At 39.5% G+C, this 23,161-nt stretch overlaps 1 protein-coding gene across 2 annotated transcripts in view; it reads right to left on the minus strand.

Moving 5' to 3' along the window:
* Window positions 1-23,161, minus strand: part of CRBN (cereblon) — a 34,038-nt gene that overhangs the window by 8,563 nt on the left and 2,314 nt on the right. Inside the window, exons 2-5 of one of the 2 annotated variants that reach the window (XM_006868666.1) lie at window positions 18,884-18,993; window positions 17,979-18,181; window positions 17,013-17,162; window positions 12,662-12,821 (exon numbers count right to left, since the gene is read on the minus strand). In XM_006868666.1, the coding sequence (XP_006868728.1) occupies window positions 12,662-12,821; window positions 17,013-17,162; window positions 17,979-18,181; window positions 18,884-18,993 (623 nt within the window). Of the gene's footprint in view, window positions 1-12,661; window positions 12,822-17,012; window positions 17,163-17,978; window positions 18,182-18,883; window positions 18,997-23,161 lie in introns of both variants that reach the window. The other variant, XM_006868665.1, reaches the window with a different exon arrangement.

Here is a 23,161-nt window from a genome sequence, read left to right on the forward strand (position 1 = left end):
TGGATTAAAAGGCCAGCGAAGGGACGGAGAATAATGGATAAGAAAACAGAATACTTCATCTCCAAAAGATACATCAAAAGGATGGAGACAGCTTAAATTTCCATCAGCAGAAAACAGTTAAAGTTTGGTGCATACACACAATGTAATGAATGCTATGCAGCGTTGCAAAATGCCAATGAATCTGCACAATACCTCACACAACATGGATGAACCTGGAAGACATTATGCTGAGTGAAATTAGTCAATCTCAAAAGGACAAACATTGTTGAGACCGATATTGTAAAATGTCTTAATAAAATGTACAATCTGTGACTGTTACAAGGTGGGGATTTAATTCAAGAGCTAGAGGGTAGACACATGTTAACATCCGGTGATAAGGCAGAAGAAGAGGGAAGTTAGTAGGAAAGATACAGGTAGTGGGAGACATGGAAGAATATAGTAGCTAAATTAAACTGTTAACTGATTTGCTAGGTGTAAAACTGATGTTCTTTTTTGTCAACTTTCACTCAATTCACAATAAAATGTCTAAAATTTTCCAGTTACTAATCATCATACTACTACTAAGTAGACCACATTTATACACATTTACACTAGTAATTACTTGCCAAGTATCTGCAGTGCAAACCATAAAATACAAACCAAACTTTCTGTAAAAACTTCATGGGTCTCCACTGAATCACCACAGAGGCAAACATAAAAACGGAGACAATTCTAAGTAGAATAAAATACTTGCGACTTCATAATTAAAGTCCCCATTTCATGAAACTCAGGGGAAACAAAACCATTAAATGCATCTCTTCCATTTGTTTTGCTTTGGGAGCTAAACAGAAGCATGCTAAATCCTTACGAAAATGTACATTATACTTAAAACTGTAAATTGTAGATTTATATCAGTTCTCAAAATATAGATCTAAAGTAATAACAATGAGATTGGAATTTAGAAAAATCCAAAGTTCATATGGAAGAGTAAATGTTCAAAAACAATCGAAAATTTTGAAGAGAAGCAAATGTTCTTTCAAAAATAAAGGATATACTACAGCAGTACTACTAATTGCAACAACTTGGAAACAAACATCCATCAACAGTAGCATGTTTTCACTAGGGAATACTGCACACCTGATCAAAGAATAATGCATATCAAAGCTGCAGAGAAAAAATAGAGCATCCTATTTTTCAACACAGAGAAAACAAAAAAACTCTACATATGTATAAATGTTTATAATTTTATGGTAAATAAACTTAATATGTAACATGAGCTAGGAAACGAAAAAGGAATCAAGTACATCCAAGAGGACTGGTGATACAATGGTTAAAGCGTTGGCTGCTAACAGAATTCATCAGTTCGAATCCAATCCACTAGCCGCTTTGTGGAAGAAAAGAGCGGATGACTGGCTCCCGTAACAATCACAGCCTGGGGAATCTTGTGGGGTGGTTAGTTGTACTTTGTCATATAGGGTCAATGTGTCAGAATTGACTTCACAGACTAAAAAGACTAAAGTAGACTGAAGTAAGAAAAACAAAATTCAACAAAAGATTTTATTCTTGCACTTGAAAATCCAAAGGAGCAGGCAAGAAGTGGAGAAGCATGGGTATCTGGCACATGTAAACAGGACCTCAGGTAAGGATTATGAGCTAACCAGTTGGTGGTAGTGTGCCATGGAGTCGGTTCCAACTCGTAGCGACCCTATACAGGGTTTCTGAGGCTGTAAATCTTTACGGGAGCAGAAAGCCTCATCTTTCTTCCACGTAACAGCCGGTAGTCTCGAACTGCTGACGTTGAAATTAGCAGCCCAACTCGTAACCACTAAGCTACCTCAGCTTCTTGGCTAACCAATGAGAAGACTCAAATTTGTAAGAGGCAATAATGCTACTCTCCTGTGTGATGGTTCAAAATGGCAGCTTTCAGAATCAAGAGCCAAACATGCTGAAGAGATTGTCTAGAGTCAACATGAGGGCTTTTGGTTTGGAGGTGTCGCTCAAGGGGACCTAACAGGAAGAGGACACACTTGTTCTCAAAGACTAACCAGCTGGATAGAGCTCCAATCACCAAATTTTTTAGGGAAAAAGATTTTGGGCTCAATATACTATTTATTTTGAGGCTAACTATTGTAGCGGAGTCCTGGTGTGGCACTGTGGGCTAAGGCAATGGACTGCAAAGTTGGTTTGAACCGCATGGTCGATGGTTCAGGTCCACCAGCCACTCCTGGGTAAAACCCTATACAGTATCACTATGGGACAGAACGGACTCAACAGCACTTGACAACATTGTAGTGGAGTCCTGGTATGATACTGTAGGGTAAACATAGACTGCTAACCACAAGGTCAGCGGTTCAAACCCACAAATTGTTCCTCGGAAACACTAGGGTTGCTATGAGTAGGAACTGACTTGACAGCACTTAAGTGTGGAGCTGTAGAATAAACACTGGACTGCTAACTGCAAAGTCGGTGGGTGACCCCCACCAGCCGTTCCTCAGAAACACAGCGTCTGTGAGTTGGAACCGACTGGACACCATGTAACACCACCACAGATGGTCTAGGATGGCCTCAGAATACATGTCCAGGGAGTAATTTATGCCTGAGGAGCGCGCCTGTAATCCCTAAGGTACTCCAAGAATTCTCCTTTACTTCCTACAACAAGAGTAACAAACACCACAGATTGTACCAGACAAAGCACATACAAAATGCTATCAGGTAATCGACTACTCAGTAGTAATAGTAATCCAAGGACTTTATATATCTTACAAGAATCCTAAAAGACTGGTGGTTGTATCCCTATTTTAAAGATAAGGAAACAGGGAAAGCACACCACAGTGATTTGCCAGGATGTGTGTGTGTATAGAGAAGAGTCTGACTCCAGCCACCATTCATTCACATACTGTTTTGAGATCCTATTGGTGGTGGTGGTGATTACGTGCCATAGAGTCGGTCCCAACTTCTAGTGACCCTGTTTCCTAGGCTGTAAATATTTAATGGGAGCAGAAAGCACCTCATCTTTCTTCTGTGGAACCACTGGTAGTTTCGAACTGTTGACCGTGAGGTTAGCAGCCTGACTCGTAACACTATCCTACCAGAGCTCCATGAGTTGTTACGTAACGCACAGTAGGAACTCTATCAGGTATTTTTATGCATTTGTGATCTACCAGTGAAGACAACAATAGAAACAGTCATTTTTGTGGAGACGAGAAACTACTCTAGAGACAAGGTTTGGATGGCTGATGAAGAAACTCCCAATTCAGTCCTTAATGAATACTTAACACATTGAATTATCATCACTTTCATAGTACAAAGGCATGTAATTTGGGGGACATACCCATGGCCCATAACGAAACCAAGAGCATTTATTTATTACATTACTTCCAAATATTTTAAATATACACCAGGGTGTGCTACTATATTAAGAGCTACAGACTGAGTCAAGGTGATTATCATTTGCGCGCCAGGACCTATGTTCTGTGAACGTGAACACGCTACACTCTCGTGTGTCTGTTGCCTACTTTTTAAATGTGACAGACTCTAAACATATATGAATCCCCCGACCAAGCCCCAATGTTTTTGATGAATCAATTACCTATGCTTACTAAGTTCTTTACTTCTATTTATGGTGTGCTTCATAGAGTTAAATATACACACTGTAGAGAGGCACAGCTGAAAAGATTAACTAGCTTTTTCCAGAGCAACTGCCAAAATTTAAGCCTCAAATTTAAGACATCTGTTTTGTTTTCTGGAAGAATTGGAAAGGCTCTGTTTTAAATCCAGGTAATATTGATAGCATAGTGGTTAGGAATCAGGCTGCTAACCACCAAGGTCAGCAGTTCGAAACTACCAGTTCCATGGGAGAAAGATGAGGCTTCCTGCTCCCGTAAAGATTTACAGCCTCGGAAACCCTGTACAGGGTCACTATGGGTCAGAACTGACTCCATGGCACATAACCACCAACCACCACCAAGTGTTAAACTTTTAAGAAAATTCTAATACTAGCCTAAAAGTTTATGCACTTAAATCTTTTCTCCACTCTGAGAACAGGATTTAGTATTAACAGAAGGCATTTGTTGTGGTGGGGAGGCGCTGCTGAGTCAGTTCCAATGCATAGTGACCCTGTAGAGGGTTTCCAAGGAAACCCTGACCTTATGGTTCAAAGCAGTATGGCCCATTAACCCACAGTGCCACACGAGGACTCTAGGCCATTAAAACGAATCTCCATTATGTGGAAGCAATCTACCACACATCCATCCATTTTTAAGCCCTACAACTACGGTGTATCTTTGCCTCCAAATAAAGTTGAATGTGAAGAGAAAAGAGAAAAAAAAAAAAAAAAAAACCACACAACTTGTGAAGCTCACCCAAAAGCATCTTCCAAGTACAAGGAATTTAGAAGAAGGTGAAAGTAGAATACAAAGATAAGTACTGTTACAAAATCATACAGTAACCTCACTGCTGTCATGCTGATGCACAGCAACCCAGAAGGACAGGATAGAACTGCCTCACAGGGTTTCCAAGTGTACATCTGACTAAAAGATTAGCTCTTTAAGTAGCTGAGTTAATCTTCATATAATGCTTTTGGCACCCACGAAACTGAAAACTTGCTAAGGTCAGTACGATTGCTTAAAATTGAAAATGCCAAACCATGGGAGATCCCAACTTCAGTAGCTACGCCATCAGTGGTAACCCTATGGTCTCCCTTCCACCAGGTTTTGGACTTAAGCCACAGTTTGTTAAGCTTGACACTCTTCTTCTTCTTGGATCATCTTTGATGTCTTCCAGACTTCCCTTAAAATGTCTGATCCATCTAGTAACTATTATTGGGCAGCATTCCCATAATCTTGCTGTAAAACTTCAGTGATTGAGGAAGATGTTCACTTGAATTTTGTTTAAAATTTGGTATTTGCCAAGATCTCAAGTTTTTTTCTACGACACAAATCATCGTATTTTTTGGAGGCACCCCAGTGAGACTAGGACAAGTGCCTTATTGAGAGAACTGACTGCGGAGACATGCTTACACACAGTGGGTTTGGAACACACCTGTGCAGAGATGAACGGGAATCCTAGAGCAATACTTTCCTACTTACTCTCGTCTAGGTGGAAATCATTACCATTGATTTCCCGTTACAGAGCGTGCAAAGTAGTCATTGTGTCAAATCTTGTCACACTGAGAATGTAAATGATAAAAAAAATTTCTCCAAACATTTTAAGAGCTACCAGATTTTCTTCTTTCCTTCATTTATCAAATTCCTCCTTGTGGAGGTAAAGCATCTCTTTCCTGACTCAGGCGATGATGTGCTAGACGAGCACACACAAATGCATGCAGGCCAGGGAAATCAGGACGTGTACGGTTTTCTTCTCTTTAAACATAAAAAGAGACAAGTATTGTCACCACTCTTTCTATGAGCATACCTTTCTTTGCTTGATTGCACTTTGCAGATATTGCAGGGGTTTTTTTTAAAAAAAAATTTAATCTTAAAACTGAAGGTTTTTGGGAACCCTGCATCAAGCAAGTCACCAGTCTTCCAATAGCATGGGGGGTTCACTTATGTCAGCTCTCTCCTTCTCATAAGAGCTCAATCTGCTATTGCACACCTAACAGACTACACTGTAGGCTGAGTCTAACTTTTATATGCACTGGAAAGCCAAAAACTTCCTATGAATTGCTTTACTGAGACCCTAGCTTTATTACGGTGGTCTGGAAGCAAACCTGCAGTGTCTCCAATGTATGCCTCTACTCCTATAACTATGGAGCAATGCAAAAACAATTCTAAAGCTGATATGAAAAAGTGAATCCTTAATAGTCATTAAAGTCATGGAGGGGTAATGGGTAGTCAAAAAATAACAGCTATATCTTCAGCTACATAAATAATATTTTGCCGACAGGTGAACTAGTATGTTGGTGGTGTATAAACAGACAGACCAACGAGCAGAAAAAAGAACACTTATGACGATAGACTTCAAAAAGTCTGTGAAAAAACAGAATTAAAAGATAATGGAATTTTCCCATATACTTTCAGAAGCCTCCTAGTACATGAATTTGATCTACAGTAGAGGTGGCAACTCAAATCTGTTTAAGAGAAAACTGGGCTTTTTTAGGAAATAGGACAATGGAAACCATCTGAAAAAAAAGTAAATACTGATTCCATACTTTTCACCCTATAGGAGATAACATGCAAATGGGTCAGAACTTTAAAGGTAAAGTCATTAAATCAAACAACAGAAAACATGGCGGAGGAACGTTGACAATGGGAGAATCAATAACCTCCTTTATCTGTCAAGATCACCCAACAATCCCACTTCTGAAAATTTATCATATAGATTTACCTATGTTGTTAAGTGCTATTGAGTCGATTCTGACCATAACGACCCTGTATATGGTTTCCAAGGAGCAGCTGATGAGCTTGAACCGCTGCCCTTGCGATTCAAATGACTTTTTAGTATGGCGCATTAACCCACAGTGCCATATGAAAGGTCATTCGGACACATTCTTTAGTGCAGGTCTGCCATCATTACAGCCTCGGAAACCCTGTATAGGGTTGCTATGAGTCAGAACCGACTCCACAGCACACAGCCACCACCAAACTCTCCCAGGAGGCTTAACAGCACCCGAAAGCCCATATTTGAAAGACTTGCTATTCAGAACAAGTGTGCAGCTCTCTCTGCTCTACGAAAAGCAGGTGCAACTACAGCTTTCAAGTTTCAAAATGACTAAAAGATGATCAGTTTCTGACTATTTCTACATTTGATTTTTCTTTAAATTTCATAATCAACGATTTTCCAATTCATATATAAGGGCTTTATAAATGAAGCCAGTAGTCCTGGCAAGCATTCAAGTCAAACCTAAATAGGTTTTTAACTTTCCTCACTTCTTTCTGAGCAACTTTCCTGTGTTAAACCCAATGACTAGAAAAAGTCACTGTGATTGGAAAACAAAGTAAAAATGAGGTTCCAAGGCCACATCTCAGAGTCAAAGTGGTGTCTAGGAGGAAGAGGGCTTTGTATTTCCATCGGCCTGAGGCTTTAATTGAGTGTGGTATGTGTTCAATCTCTCTAATGCTCGTCTAGCAGAATGGAAAATCACACAGGAACACTTCTGGAAGCTGAATACATTTCTTATCTTGGGGATGGTTGATTTTCCATGGCAAATGTTGAGAGAGGTCTATGCAGTTTCAAAGCTAACTGACTACCTCATAGGAAGACTATATACATGTGGATCCTTAAAGCATCAGTTTTGTTGGCAACCTGATCAGCCAGAGTCACTTCAGACACATCAAAGCATCTCCCACTCTGACTCCCCTAACGACTTAGACAGGAGGCAGAACATGGAGTTGTGCTGCTTCAGACCACGGTGGGACACAGGAGTCAGATGTGAGCAAACTCTACAGAGCAAGGGGTGAATCGAGCCCCAGATCTATCTAAAGTCAAGCAACTACTGCATATTCCAGGCCCACGGTAAGTTACGTCCAGCTAAATGTACAGTAAGCCAAAGCACTGTGATGGTCTCACAGACCAAGTGCATATGGAATCCGTCCCGGTGGTGCCTGCCATCTTCCTTCTCCAATTCTGAATGCTCACACACAGGCTCTAAATGGTCTCTTTAATATTCAACAGAGTTTATATGTCACCTGAAGCTTAAAACACATCAGCCAGCAATTTTTCTGAGCCTAATGAAATAGATGCCAAATTTCAGAACCTAAAAAATTCCATTTAAACTTAAACAAGGGGATCCCTCTAGGACATCTGAAAACTGCATCTGATGAAGGAATCTGTGTCTCCTAATACATTTGATGCTTTTCTTCCTTAGCATCTTAGAACCTTCTGTTAAGCTCTTAGCCAACTTTGAATATTAAAACAACTGAGGGCTAATATTTAAAAGTTCACAATGAACTGGAGAAAGATCAGAAGACCTAGCCCCACAATGTAGGTGCTCCCTCAGTCTTGGCAGGTCTATCTTCTCTTGTTCTTGAGGATGCAGGACAACCCAGTCTTAAAGGGCTAATTCTGATCTCAATGTGAACAAGATGAGGTGCTCTACTCATCAGACATTCCTATGTCAAACCCAAGTTCAGATTTAAGACTATAAGACATAGGAGACAGGACATAGAACTATCAGTCAGGAATTACTTTCATCCTCTGTTTAAAACTTTGCATTTGCAGTTAACTGAGGATTTTTAAATGGATTAAAAAGTTAACTAGTTGTCTTACTATGGTAAACTATTAATATAAATGAATATAAAGGATATCATTTGAAAATGCAACACAAGTACAATAACTCCATGAACTTTACTACAACAAAAAATAACGGTATTTTCAGCTCACATTACATACCCATACTTTGGTCCACCATGACAAACACAGCTTAAGTGTATTTATGTCAACAAATAAACACAGAAAGCAAAACCTCCCACTGTCCTACTATTGCAAGAAACAAGGGAAGAAGTACAAGGGTGAGTCAAAAAGGACTGCTACAGAATCCTAGAACCTGCTATTAAACATACAAATACCAGAATGTGAAGCTATTATTTCCTGACATCTCCTCTACGCACATCTGAAGGTGGGGTTTCCAAGGCGCTAACCCTTCTCCAAAGAACTATGCACTTTTCAATTATATCAGGTCAAAATGGCAGCTTTGACTGGAGGGACTCAGCATCAATGGACTCAAGCATGGTAGCAGTAGTGAGGTTGGCCCAGGACTGGGCAGTGTTTCCTTCTGTTATGCATACGGTCGCTATGTGTCAGCACCGACTTGATGACACCTAACAACAATTGTGTTCCTTTGAAATGTTTTTTGAGTTTGGGGAACTAAAGACATCTGAAGGGGCAAGATCAATGACAGGGTACAGTTTGTCAATGCTATTCTTGTAGACCAGCCCTCACTACAATCAAAGACGAGAAACCATGCCTCAGCGCAGCTTCCCTAGCCTCCTCTCACTAAAGCAGTTTTCAATTTTCTTGAAACGTCTATGTCCCAATGATCTTCCTTTGAGAAAAATCTACGACCCCTCTGGAATCCCAAAAAGCAGTTATCATAACCTTCTGACTTCTTTACCTTTAACTGAACTGGCCCAGTAGTTCCTCTCAAAAGCTACTGTTGTGACTGGATCTTGTATTTGTTTTCTGAAGGCACCCCAAGGAGACTACGACAAATGCATTACTGAGAAAACTTGTCTTCAGCCATCCACTGATCACAGACATATGGTTAAGCCTATCACGTCTAGTATGAAACCACACATGTAAGAACGAACCCTAGCAGCAATACTTTTTGACTTCCCTTCATGTATTGTGTGTGTATCATGTCTAACGACAGACGTACTGCAGAGTCATACAAAAGTTGCCTGCAAAATGAAGGCCATTTCAATATTGTTTGACCACATTAGCTGCAATTGGAATGAAGGTTTCCAGGGAGTGGCTGGTGGGTTTGAATTGCCGACCTTTCACTAAGCAGTCCAGTACTTTGTCTACAGTCACAGCAGGACTTGGGAATCTTGTAAGAAACATGCATTAAAACAGCATATCCCATGTCACAGACTGCTCAACTAAAATACACACTAGGAGACCAAGAAGGCTACAGGAAGGAGCCTGACGCCCATCAAGCGCCTGCCTTGCTCCAAGTTCTAGCTGAACACTGGATGAATTCTACCACCGAAACCTGTCAAAAAGCGGTGGCATACTGATCAATCACTGTATGAGACTTCCGTACCAATAACATCACTCGCCACTCAGTTGATTCTAATAGCACCACTGAGCTTTCATTGGCTGCCCTTCTGCAAGTACACCGCCAGGCCTTTTTTCTCAGCTGTGTACCTCTGGTGGGGCTTGAACCTCCAATGTTTCCATTAGCAGGTGAGTATGTTAACCATCTGCACCCCACGGGGTGTCCCCTTATGAATAATCTATATTAATTTATATACATTAGGATCCAATTCTACTCCATGGTAAAATTTAAAACCCTCACTACTCTACTTGATAGAGCAGGGGATGATAATACAAGATTTCTAATGTTATAATGAAAGTTGTCTTTACACACTTTTAATAGATAAACCTCAAAATGTCAATTTATTATAAATTAGAAATTAATCTTTTTCTTCAGGCAGAAATCATACATATTCACTATACCACTCACTGATGGGTAGAAGAAATAGGCTTCATCAATTTTTTTTTTTTCCCCCTAAAAGAATGATCTAGCTTAAAAGAATTTAAGAATCAATGCCTACGGTTCCCAAGGAGCAGCTGGTGAACTTGAACCATCAACCTTGAGATTCAAACCGAAAAAAAAAAAAGCCAAAACAAAAATACTTCTAAAGAACACTTAATCTTAAACCAACTTTTGCTTTCCAATGTGAAGAACTTAGTAGAGTTAGAAAGTCAAAAGGGAAAAATATGATGATGAGCATTTCTCAAAGTCAGAAGAACTAAAGAGAAAATCCAAGCCTTGAATTGTAATAATGAAGGATTTCATTGAATAAAAAACTGAGTGGTAAGATACAGAAAGCACCAAAAGAAGATGGAAGGAATACAATCACAGTACCAAAAAGAACTTGCTTCATTTTAAACTATTTTAGGAGTTGGCATATGATGAAGAACCAATGGTACCAAAGGAAGAAATCCAATCTGTGCTGAAGACACTGGCATAAAACAAGGCTCTGGTGTGGCACTGTGGGTTAATGCGCCAGACTGCAAAGCCATTTGAACTGCACGGCTGGCGACTGAAGCTCACAGGCTGTTCCTCAGAAACCCCACACAGGGTGGCTGTGAGTCGCAATCGACTTGATGGCACCTAACAGCAACACACGTTGGTGGGAAACTAGCTTCAATCAAAATGCAACAGGGGAAGTGCTTACTCCTTACTCATCTATGTCAAAAACATGGGAAACAGCTTACCTGCAACTGACTGGAAGAGATATGTATTTGTGCCCATTCCAAGGAAATCAAACAATATGAAAATTACCAAATAATGTCATTAATATCAAAAGCTAGTAAAAGGTCGATGGTTCATACCCACCAGGTGCACCTTAGAAACCCTACAGAGGGTTGCTATCAATCATACCCAACATGGCTTGAGTTAACAACCACATAGCTGTACACTGACAGAATAATTCCAGATTATTCCAGCTGGATTCAGAAAAGGACAGGAAATGAGGTAAATCATTGCTGATGTCAGATGGATCTTGCCTGAATGCAGGGTCTACCAGAAAAATGCTTATCTATGCTTTACTGAGTATGCAAAGGCATTAACTGTGAGGATCATAACAAATCAGAGTAACAATGCAAATCGTTGGAATTCCAGAACAACTATGCTCTTGTGGAATCAATACATACACTAAGTGACAATCATTCAGCTAGAATTAAGGGATACTGCATGGCTTAACATCTGGACAAGTGTGCACCAGAGTTGTATCCTTTCTCCACACTATTTGACTGGTATGCTGAACTAATAATCCAAAAAGCTGGACTAGAAGAATTATTTCAGCATGAGGATCGGAAGGAGATTCATTAACACAGATGATACAGCCCTGCAGCTGAGTGAAGAGGACGTGAAGCACTTACTGATACAGATCTAAGGCTACAGCCTGCTGTAGGATTACACCTCAGCATGAGGAAAACAAAATCCTTACAACTGGATCAATAAACAACATCCTGATAAATAAAAAGAACACAACAGATGTCAAAGATTTCATTCTACTTGGGTCAAAAGTGAATGCCCATGGAAAGAGTGCTGCACCGGGCAAATCTGCTATAAAAGACCTGTTTTTAAAGTGTACCTGAGTCAAGCCATGATCTTTTTAATCATCTTATCTGCATGCGAAAGCTAGACAATTAAAATTTTGCAAAGTGAAGATCAAAGAACTGAAGCCCTTGAACTGTGGTGTTAATCGAATAATACTACATACACCACGGGAAAATGAGCAAAACCGTCTTGGAAGAAGTATAACCATAATGCCCCTTAAAGAGAGGATGGCAAGATTTTTGTCTCGCTTTACCGTGGCAATCCCACGAGAGGGATCAATGACTACAACAGCACACATGATTGGTACCACAGGGCAAAGGAAAATGAGGGAAGCCAAATGAATGAAAAGGAATGATACCACAACAGTTGCAAATACAGCCTCCAACATACCAAAACCTGTGAGGCTGATCCCTGCCTCGGTTCAGCTGTACATACCATTGCCATCAGATGGAGCCAACAATGCAGCAACAAACTACAAAAATATCTCAAGCCAATCTTTGTGATGTGAACAGTGTTTTACTAAACAATAACTGAAAAGTACGTCTATCACAATTCTGGAAGAAAATAAACAAGTTCTACTATTCCTCTGTGCTGCCCCAAACTTAGACGTTTCTTTAATGTGTGTATGGCTAAAGAACCAAAAATCTGATCTAAAAAGAGATTCTTATGGCATTAAAAATCTCAGACTAACTGAAAAATAAGTTAAAAAACATAACAGCAAAAATACCTCATAGCTGGTTTGACATTTCTCTACAAATGCAAATTTTGTTATGCAAAAATAGCTGCTTAAGAAATTTTGAGCAGCTCTAACTATGATCAATCTCAGCTGGAGAGCTGCCACCGAAGGTGTCTGGGAATGAATCATGAGACTTGTTTATGTGTCATTCTTACAACAGGAAAAAACCAACCTGCCTTTATTTTTTGAAGATTCATAAAAAATTAGTTTCTCACCTTCTGGTATTTCTGCCACCATTTATATGAATACTGGTCTTCCCAGGAGACAGGTTTTGAAGGAAATATCTGACACTTATTGAGTGATTCTAACTGAACTGCAGACATGGTCGAAGGCAACACACATTCGGGAAGAATTTGCACTTTAGCTTGCTGGATTCTAAAATAAAAAGAACAAAGCACAGTGTTCATTTTTAAGATATACTAACTCAAAATGTAAGTTTCTAAATAATGAGGAGAATTTTAAATACTAGGATTTTCAAGGTTTCTTTCTAAACATATTAATTGAGTGTGTTAAGATATTGAAGCATGTTAGAAAACACTGTATTTTATAAATCATACTAAGTTAAAACCAAACATAACCTAAAGTACCGAGTTTCAATCTCATTGATGTGGAAAGGGAGGTTTTAACAATTCAGATAAATACTAAGAGTGTATAAATGAAACCAAGTTTTATAAAATCAACTACTGATTAAATTCACACTTTAAATGTACTTGTAAATTCTTTAAAAATCCACGACTCCCATCTCTGACTCTTGCACCTATCCTTTCTCTAAGTCATCCAACTTAAATAGAAGAGAAAATCAAGTTCCCATTCACAGGGGTGAGTTAAAATGAGATTAGAAAGAGGATTATACGTAGACTTCATTTCTGCTAGCATTCTTTTTTTCATCCTAAAATCAATGTGAACATGCCAAGAACGCAAACATGCATCTTATTTTGTTTTTAATCTACAAGTATTTAAACTACATGCTTATTAAGAATACCATAACTGCAAAAACATTGTTGTAAACTAAAGCCAAAAACCAGATTTTACCTGTGAGCTGTTTTCTGGAAGCATTATGCCTCTTAGAAAGTCACTTTTGAAATGTAGAGTGTAACAGTACATACAAATGCTGAACAACAGTGCCAGAATGACAGGGTCAGGTAAGTCAAAAGTCTTTGCTTCATGATTCATTAAAGTCTTTCAGAGTGGACTTTGGAGATCTGTTGTGGCGATGTGGGTTAACGGACTAGGCTACAAAGTCGGTTTGAACCACAAGGTTGGCAGTTCATGCTCACCAGTCACTCCTTGGAAACCCTAAATACGGTTGCTATGGGTCGGAACCAAACAACTTGAAGGCACGTAACAACAACAGTGGTCTTTCACAGCAACCAGTCATGAATGGGGTTCCGGATTTTCTATTTATTAAATGAAACAGCTCAGTGTGTCTGAAAATATCTAGCTTTAATTTAACCACAATACTAGAGTCACTACACTACATTTCCGTCTGGCAAGCTCATTAAAAACATTTAGAAAATGTGTTATCTACATAACTTACAAAAATGATTTAAAAAATCAACTCTGTTCAAATATTCTTGTATTTCTAGAGTTCATTAAAAATGAAATCTCAATTTTCCTCACCTGATACAGGAATACAGATACTTTCAAATCATATTTTTAAAGCACAAAACCATCCTATAAACATCTTTATATTTCTTATTCTTCTTCCAGGTTATCTATAAGCAAGTTAGAAATTACAACTGGTAGCTAGAATTGTAATTTTATTCTGACACAAGCACTAACATGAGAGGTATTGAGATGAAGGCTGGGATCTAAGACTTCAGCATATAGACAGTTTGGGTCCCTGGTCTACAGTCAGGCAGTATGGACTGCCTTACAGAATGAAGTCACGTTCGTGTCGCCTCTACTAAACCCACCCAGCGGCTGTGATATACACACAAGGCTGGTTCTTGCTCCAGCAGCTGAGTTTTGCTCTTAAAGTCAGTTAGTTTTGTTTACTCCTAATTTGGCAGTTACTTTTGTGATTATGGTTATGTAGGTGGTTTATACCAGAAAGACTAGTTACTGCCAAATCCAATGTGCTGAACCAATTCAGAGATAAGACCTTGTCTCGCTATCAAATCAAAAGGAAGCAAATGTACCTTTACACATTTTAAATAAAAATAAAAGGTTTAAAGGATATATGTATATATTTTTACTATTTCCAGCTTTAATTAACTTTTTTGGACGGACAACTGGTCTCAATTATGACAGAGGACTTCTCTTGTTATTCCAAATACAGTACTACTCTCCTCCTCCTCTATACATGTTAAGAAATATTAGAGAATTTTAGAAGACTTCTACTAAATTTCAATGATAACTTTAAAACAAAATTAATTTCCAGGTATTCAAAAGATACCAAATAAAAACTTTTAACTCAGGCACAGTTAGAAGATTTTTTTTTTTGTTATATATACAAAGGGTATTTATGTTGAAAACAAATGCCTTACTGGAGAAAAGCAAACAGGCTTGAGTTTCAAATGAGCTCTAGGAGAGTTCTGGGACAGAGGAAAGAGCACTAGATTGGGAGTCAGAGACCTAGAATCTACCGCCTCTGCTGCTTACTGTCTGTGTGACTTCAGACTAACCACTGAAGCTCTCTAATGCTTGTTTACTCGTTTGGAAAAGGAGACTCCACAATACTGCCTCCAACTGCCTTCATCTCACCGTTTCCAGTGAAAGTGGTTATGAGAGTGGCAGCAGCTGAAGAAATGTCATTCTAGGAAGACTTCTAAATTCAGACAGACTCCCTTCTGTGACTTGTCCTAATAACAGACTGAGGGAGTCCTAAGAAGAATGTGCACTTTCCAAGTCTTTTCCCAGCCCTACTGGTTTGATGACTATATTTACTAAAGTCAAATCTGATGTTTGCCTTGACCTGCTGTTCTCTGAGTTAATGGTCTACTGCCATCTTGTGTTCAGGTTTTCCATCACTAATAGTCAATGGTGTTAAGACAGTTTGAGAAATATGCTTTCCACAAATCAATTTTCCTTTATGTTTTTTGGAAAATCATTTCACAAACAATCAAACTTCGGTAACCATAAAGATAGGAAGTACTTGATATGGAACTGCTACCAAAACAACGCAGAACCCTCAGGGAGTCATGGTCACGTAGTCACGTATTATCTAGTGACCTAAATGGACACAGACTGTATTCTTCACAAATAAAGCAGCTACATAACTAACAAGCACACACATAAAATGTGCACAGAGCACATAGGAACCTAATGCGCAAGAGTTCTGCCACAATGTGTGCACGTGCGTTCTTTGCATAAAATACAGTAACTAAACTGCCATCATTGTTCTCAAGCAGCGTATCAGTGGAGGGAAGAGACATACATCAAGCCGAGAGTGGCAGCAGAATGAGAAGAGTACTTGCAGACTAGCACCAGGAACATTCTGGGAGGCTCCAGGGAAGGAAGAACTACAACCCTCAAGGACTCTGGCAACCACACCACATACCTCTACGCTCTCTCTAGCACCCAAAGGCTGCTGGATTCAGCTATATTTTCACTAATTCTGTAGTGTTTATGAGTGCTCACTATGTTAACCAAACACACAGTACTCTTGCCTTCCTGCAGCTCCTATTCTATTTTACAAAAAGCTCTGAATTTGCATGTGTTCAGAAAATATTACCTGTGCAACACAGAGGTCTGAAGAGATTTTCAACTTTGGCTACAGAACAGAGACTAGTTCACTAGGACTGGAGTGGAACCAAAGAATTTCGGTCTTTACCAGACTTCACAGGTGATTCCTATGCACCAGAGCTGAGAACCACAGCCTGAAGAGATCACATGCATGATCAGGAAAAATGCTTGGTTTTAATTTTTACTTTTTAAAAGAGGATATAGTACGGTGAACTAGATTAAAAGAAAAAATAATGAAAAAACCCACAAAAATGAGAAAAGCCTTCCTTGAACTCATAAACACCCCCAACCATGATAGCCATGCCAAAATAAATTACTGCTCTCCATCAATGTCTCTTTAAATTGTGAGGAGTTACTAAGTACACAGCACGTTTGAGTGATAAACATGCACACTGAAGACGGAAACATAAAAGGCACACTTGGCAGCTAGAATCAACAGGGCTCCCGAATGTCACAGGAAATGCCACAAACGCCAGCTGCCTGCTGAGCCAGCAGAAGCTGGTCTCCCACCCTCCACCCCTGTGCTCTAAAGGGAGGTCCTGATCCAAAGGATGCTTCTCTCTGGGGTACCACCACTCATCTCAAACATGGCTGGGCATTAGAATCACCTGGAAATCATGTTAAAGGAGACTCTGCAGCCTCATGTAAGAGTAACACACTTTCTGCACATGGGAGGGGAGGTTGAAACACCAGCTTCTACAGTTTTAACAACTTCACAGGTGATTTTAATGTACAGCAAGGTTGGTAACCACTGAGCTATGCCTTCAAAGGAAAGAGAAACACTAACTAAAAGTTAAAAAAAAAATGTTTAAAGTTTAACAGACATAATAAAAAGTCATAATATATTCAAACAACTTTAACATACAATTCATTTCTTACCCATCTGACTGTGTCCTTAGCTCAAGGACTTTGAACCTTTGTCTTCCGATTGCTTTCACTTTCACTATCTCAATCCCAAAATCTTGTTCTTCTCGATAGGCATATATCTCTGCTGTTGTGCCAAACTGTGCTTCCCTTTCCTGTATATTACTGCAAAGGCAGATTTTTAGAAGAAAAAGTTTTGAAAATGTGACTTCAAGATATTCAAGGCTGAAAAGCAATTCATACAGAAAAACAATGTATAGCAATCTGCCCTTATTGCAAAACAATCTGCTAATTTTTAAACCACAAGGAGGACTATGCATATAGTAAGGCTTCAGGAAACATATTCAGAGCACAGCAGGAAAATAAGAAGATTTCTAGTCACCAGAAATCATCTAGAACTAAAAGGGGTTCAAACTCTGACTTCCCTCACCAAACATTCTTTCTCCTACGAAATCTTCATTTCTGGTGACTCGAGTAGTACTGCCCTGGTGGGAAAGGCTCCCTGACGGATGATTTCCTCCATTTGCCAGCAGATACTTGAAGTTTAGTTTCAATGTACCACTGGTCAGTTAGCAGTACAAGTTATAACTTTTAACAAACAGAGAAAGAATAAGCCACTCTTGTTGGAAAATTAATCCTTTATACATTAAAATGTAAATACCCTTTTTCTTTTTAAAGACAGTTCCTGAAAATAAGATTTTAGAAAGGTTAACATTATACAGAAATGATTTAAAAATCTCAAATCCCAGGAAGTTCAATTGTGTGATATAATTATCTGATTTAGATGGTAATGAAAATAACAAAAGCTCCATACTGCACTTTCAAACTTTTTGTCAACAAAATGTGTTATCACATATTATTAGCTAATTGGTCTGTCCTCTAACCTCTTGAACAGAGTACTGGTGGGCTTTAGCTTCAACACTGGCCTCTTCTTTTGATGACACAGGAGAGGGACTGTGTTTAGCAAATTTATTATATTACCTGTATGCAAGAACTGCAAAGGTTCTGTCTTTCTGAATTAAATTCCGCACCATGCTGACCTCCTGAGGCCGGAGAAGCTGAAGCGGTAATGTCTGCCCAGGAATCAGGATCATCACCACCTGGGGCAGGACTGGAATCACCTGGCAACTGTCCTCATCGTGCAGAGTTCTGCCGTGAAACTCTTCCATATCCGCGCCCAGGTACTATTAAAGAACACGCATATGGGCACTGTCATGACAGGGAGTATTACAAACTGAAGTTCCATAAACTACTGAGCAAATCACACGAAAAGACTAAAAATGGAGGAAAGTGATAAACTCAGTACACAAGCACCCCACACAAATATTTAATTCTGAATCTTAGCTGCAAAAAGCATTATGAAGACTCTCTTACACAATTACCTACCTTCAAGTTGAATATACTTTGACTAAACTCTATGTCCATATATCATAAATGTGAAGTATAAAATGGAAGTGCAAAAAAAAAAAAAAAAAGGCAGCGCATCAAGTAACACCCTGGAGCTGAGCTCTGGTAGCAAACCGCAAGGTCAGCAGTTAGAAACTACCAGCTGTTACAAAGGAGAAAGATGAGGCTTTCTGCTCCCGTAAACATTTGCAGCCTCGGACACCCTGTACAGGGTCGTTATGAGTCAGAACCGACTCCTCGACACATAACCAACCAACTGCTAATAGCAAAGAACAAAAAATACTTGTGCAAATTAATCACTAAATTAATTAATTTAGTAAACAAATAAAAAAAACCTAACCATAGAATAATTTCTCAAAGAGTTATCCCCAGGGGCATTGTATTATGACTTTTAAAATGTCGTCACGTGTTTGCAGAAATTTGTGTCAAATAGCTGAATGTACTCTTATCACATTTAGACGTCTAACTAAATTACATACGGTATGGGATGTTGGCAGGCTGGTATCAAAATTTATGATGTTTGGTTTTTTGGCTTCTTTACTATCCTGGTCTTCAACTTCCATTTCAACTTCATCTTCTTCCTCACTCTCTGCTGTGAATGTAGAAAGTATTATAAGAAAAAGAACTGGAGGCATGAAAATGTGAAGGACAGGTTCTTTCAAACACACCACTAACTCATTTATTTGTAAGGGTGCTGGGCCCTTAAGGAGTTCTTCTCAATACCACACATATGTGGTGACCGGTAAGGACTTGGGGAATGACAGCCAGAAGACTGTGCCACAATTTTTTGTTTTCCTTTTTTTTTTTTTTTTTTAAGAATAATTTTAGATTTCAAACAAGTTACAAAGATAGTACAGAGTTCCTGTATACCTCAAGGCCACTTTCCACTGTAGTTAATATCTTACACTGCAATGGTACATATGTTACTATTCACCAAACTTCCTGATGTGGCACTGTAGGATACGCACTGGACTGCTAACCACAAGCCGAGTGGCTTAAACCCACTAGTTGCTGCTTGAAACCCCTACACAGGGTTGCTGTAGGTCGGAACGAACTTGACGGCACTTCACTAAGTGTTACATCTGATTGGATTTCCTTACTTTTTACCTAGTACCCTTTTCCTGTTTCAGGCTTCCATCGAGGACACCACATTCTATTCACTTATGACATCTCCTTAGCATCCTCTGGGCTGTGGCTGTTTCTCAGACTTTCTGACGTTTTGGGTGATGTGCCAGTTCGGCATAGTTCTGGCCAGGCATTTTGTAGAACGTCTCTCCGTTGGGATTTGTTTGCTGTTCTTCTCATGATTAGAGTAAGGACACGTGTTTGGGGGAAGAAGACCACACCACTGAAGTGCCACTCTCATCCCATCAACATGACATCACTGTGGATGTTAACCTGAATCACCTGATGAAGGTGGTATTTATAGGGTTGCCTCTTATGTAGGAACTCTTCTTGCCACAGTGTACTCTGTGGAAGAAAATCACTAAGCACAATGCCATTCCCCTCCCTGGGAACGGTTTACCTACACAACTAATTTGAATTTATCTGTATGGGAGATTTGCTTCTCGTTCCCCAACTTTAGCTACCTTTTATAAACCTTAGATAACTCAGTCCACCTGACTAAACCAGTGTCCTCATCTGAAAAGTGATAGCCTGGAGTAGGACAAATCTCTGAGGGTCTTTCTAACTCTTAACTTTAAGGTTCTTACAGCGTAGTGGTTACGAATCGGGCTGCGAACCTTAAGGTCAGCGGTTCGAAACTACCAGCCGCTCCGCGGGAGAAAGATGAGGCTTTCTACTCCCGTAAGGATTTACACCCTCGGAAACCCTGTACAGGGTCGCTATGGGTCGGAACCGACTCGACGGCACTTAACAACAACAACAACAGGAGAAAGAAACAGTATTAAAACCTTGCAGAAAGAATTCTGAAGCATTTTTTCCAGTAACACTTTCTTGGCTGTCACTAAGCTAAGAATGACAAGTTTGTAATCACTCTCATACGAATTTTGCTTTGTAATCTTAAATTTAAAAAAAATGTTGGTGTGGATGGAACGCAAATAGGAACCACAGAGGGGAAGTGGGCTAACTGTAGTTACATGAATGGGATTAAAAAAAAAAAGAATAAATTGGCATGAAATAAACAAAAATACATTTTTAAAGGAAACTTTGGAGAAAACTTTGTCTACACATATTTTTCAAAATATGAAAACCAACCTTGCCTGTTCTAAAAACCAGATGCTATTAAGAATAGAGGCTATGTTTCAAGCTCTTTGCTCACGCTACCAATTAAAGTTAGGAAAAACCATGCTGTAGATACTATCAAGAGGGAATCTGTTCAGGCATTGGCTACATTTCCTAGCCTGGACCACTAGTTCTTAAGTAAGGGTGATTTTGCCTCCCAGGGGACATTTGGCAATGCCTGAAGACATTTTTGCTTATCACAGAAGGGGTATCCTATTGATATCCAATTAGTATGAGCCCTGGAATGCTGCTAAACAATCTACAATGCATAAAACAGCCTCCACAAGAAGGAATTAATGATCAGGCCGCAGGTTGGGAAGTTCTGGCCTAGATTAACCATGAAGACTTGCTGTTGTTAGATACCATCCACGCTCAGTCCCGACTTCTAGTTTCATGTATTTTTAAATGCCCCATGTAAATGTCTAAACGAAGTACCAATACAAAATACAAGGGGAGGTCAAAAAGTAATGCTACTTGGTTTCCAGTTCATACATGCATGGGGTCATTCCAAACATAATGTGTTTAAACTTGCCTCTGTGGTCAGTGGATGGCTGTAGATGAGGTATCTCAGGAATACACTAATACACATGTGTTAATTTTATTAGGGTGCCTTTAAAAAAAATCCATCAAAACAATGACTTTTAAAGGGATCTGCTAGTCAGTTACATTCAAGTCAGAGTGGTTACAAGGTTATAGCAAATGGTTTTCGTGATCCCTAAGGAGTAATCTTGAAAGATTTCTTGAAGGACACAGGGCAATCATGGGGCCTTCCTGGGAAGAAGTTTTAATGAAACGGCACTCATGAGAAAAAGGTGAGTAATGTTTGGTTGAGGCCTTGTTTTCCATCTCAGTAACGTACTTCTGGTTCTTGGAGGATAGCAAACCATGTCCTATCAGGATTTTGTTACCTTACTCCATTCACCCTACAGCCCTGCTCCTGCTCCTTCAGGCTTCTCTTTGTTCCGCAAACTCAAAGAACACTGAAAAGGAACATGGTTTGAGCCCCTTGAGTATTCCAAAATTACTGTTTGATGTGGTATAAAAAGAAGAGCACAGAATTCTTAGGGAAAGGGGTGGAGAGATAGAAATATAGAAGTGTACGACCTAAGTGGAGTATGTTGAGAAACAACAGCTTCATATGTTGGTATCTTAGATAAAGGCTTCCTTGCTCTTGTGGACTCCTGGTATGTTACTTTAAGATAAACACTGGACTGCGAAACACATGGTCAGCAGTTCAAACTCACCAGCTGCTCCTTGGAAAGCCTATACAGGGTGGCTATGAGTTAGAAGCAACTCACTGCACTTAACAAACAACAGTAATGACCCTGCAGAGATCTGTTTGAGATACCTTCATACCCATTTTTCCTTTGTGCATACAATTATTTAAATAAAACCATTTATAACTAGGTTCTTAATAAAAAATAGAAACGTTTTTCACTATGGTAACTGCTTTTGGACTTTCTATTCCTTCTTAAGAATTCTTGGGAATCAGCCTATTGAGAAGAACAGTTACGTATTTTACCTTATATTCAATGGTCAACTTTTCCTAAGAACACAGAAGTGTTTGCTTGGGACTCTAAGGGGATGATTAAGAGATTCTGCCTCTCTCCCTGTCCGAGAGCATGGCTTTCACTGTGCAGGGGGCAATGCTCCCTTTATTGCGCTACTGCTCTTTACAAGAGAGACTAAAAGATCAAGTATTCCCGCCAAGGCTAGAATTTATGTTTTTTAAAAGTACATTTCAACTGTTTTGACTTTTATTGGAGGCCGTTTTCTAGACTTTAAATGACGTTCGTGTCCACAGTAGACGTCTTCCAAAGCACAGCTAACTCTCACCCCCCACCCCCAGCTGGCAGTATTGATCTAGTAATGCTTTACTTGGCCCGGAGATTCTTAAACTCTTAAGTGTTACGCATTAAGAGGATAAACCACAAAAGGATTTCTATTCTGCAACACAAACATCTCACACTAAATGGATGCAGACAACCCAACATTTCTCTACAAGTAAAATTCATATGCAATATGGAAAAGCATTATTATGAATAAAAACACCTTTGGGCTTCATCACTTCTGATTCTCATCTCCCAGGCCCCATGGCAACAAAACACAGGTTGACTGTTCAGAGCAACCAGGATGCAACCGATGATTCCTCTCACGCAGGAGCACCACGGGAATGCCAAAAAAGCATCAGTAACCACCTTCTGTTCACCAGCCTTACTGAAATACCAGGTTTGACACATAAACAGTAGAACTGATGCTCCTGAAAAAAACAGTTCAGTTCTTCAGCTGGAGGTTGACACACTTAGGTTTATGCTAACTCAGCTATGTGTTGGCTTCAAGAACAACCACTGACCCTTACTGTGATCTCTTTTTACAGGAAACAAGCTTCCTTTAAGATGAGCATTGTTGTTGTTGTTAAGTGCCGTTGAGTCGGTTCCGACTCATAGTGACCCTATAAAGAGTTTCCGAGGGTGTAAATCTTTACGGGAGTAGAAAGCCTCATCTTTCTCCCG

This window comes from Chrysochloris asiatica, unplaced genomic scaffold (assembly GCF_000296735.1).
Source record: "Chrysochloris asiatica unplaced genomic scaffold, ChrAsi1.0 scaffold00121, whole genome shotgun sequence".
NCBI classification, from domain to species: Eukaryota; Metazoa; Chordata; class Mammalia; order Afrosoricida; family Chrysochloridae; genus Chrysochloris; species Chrysochloris asiatica.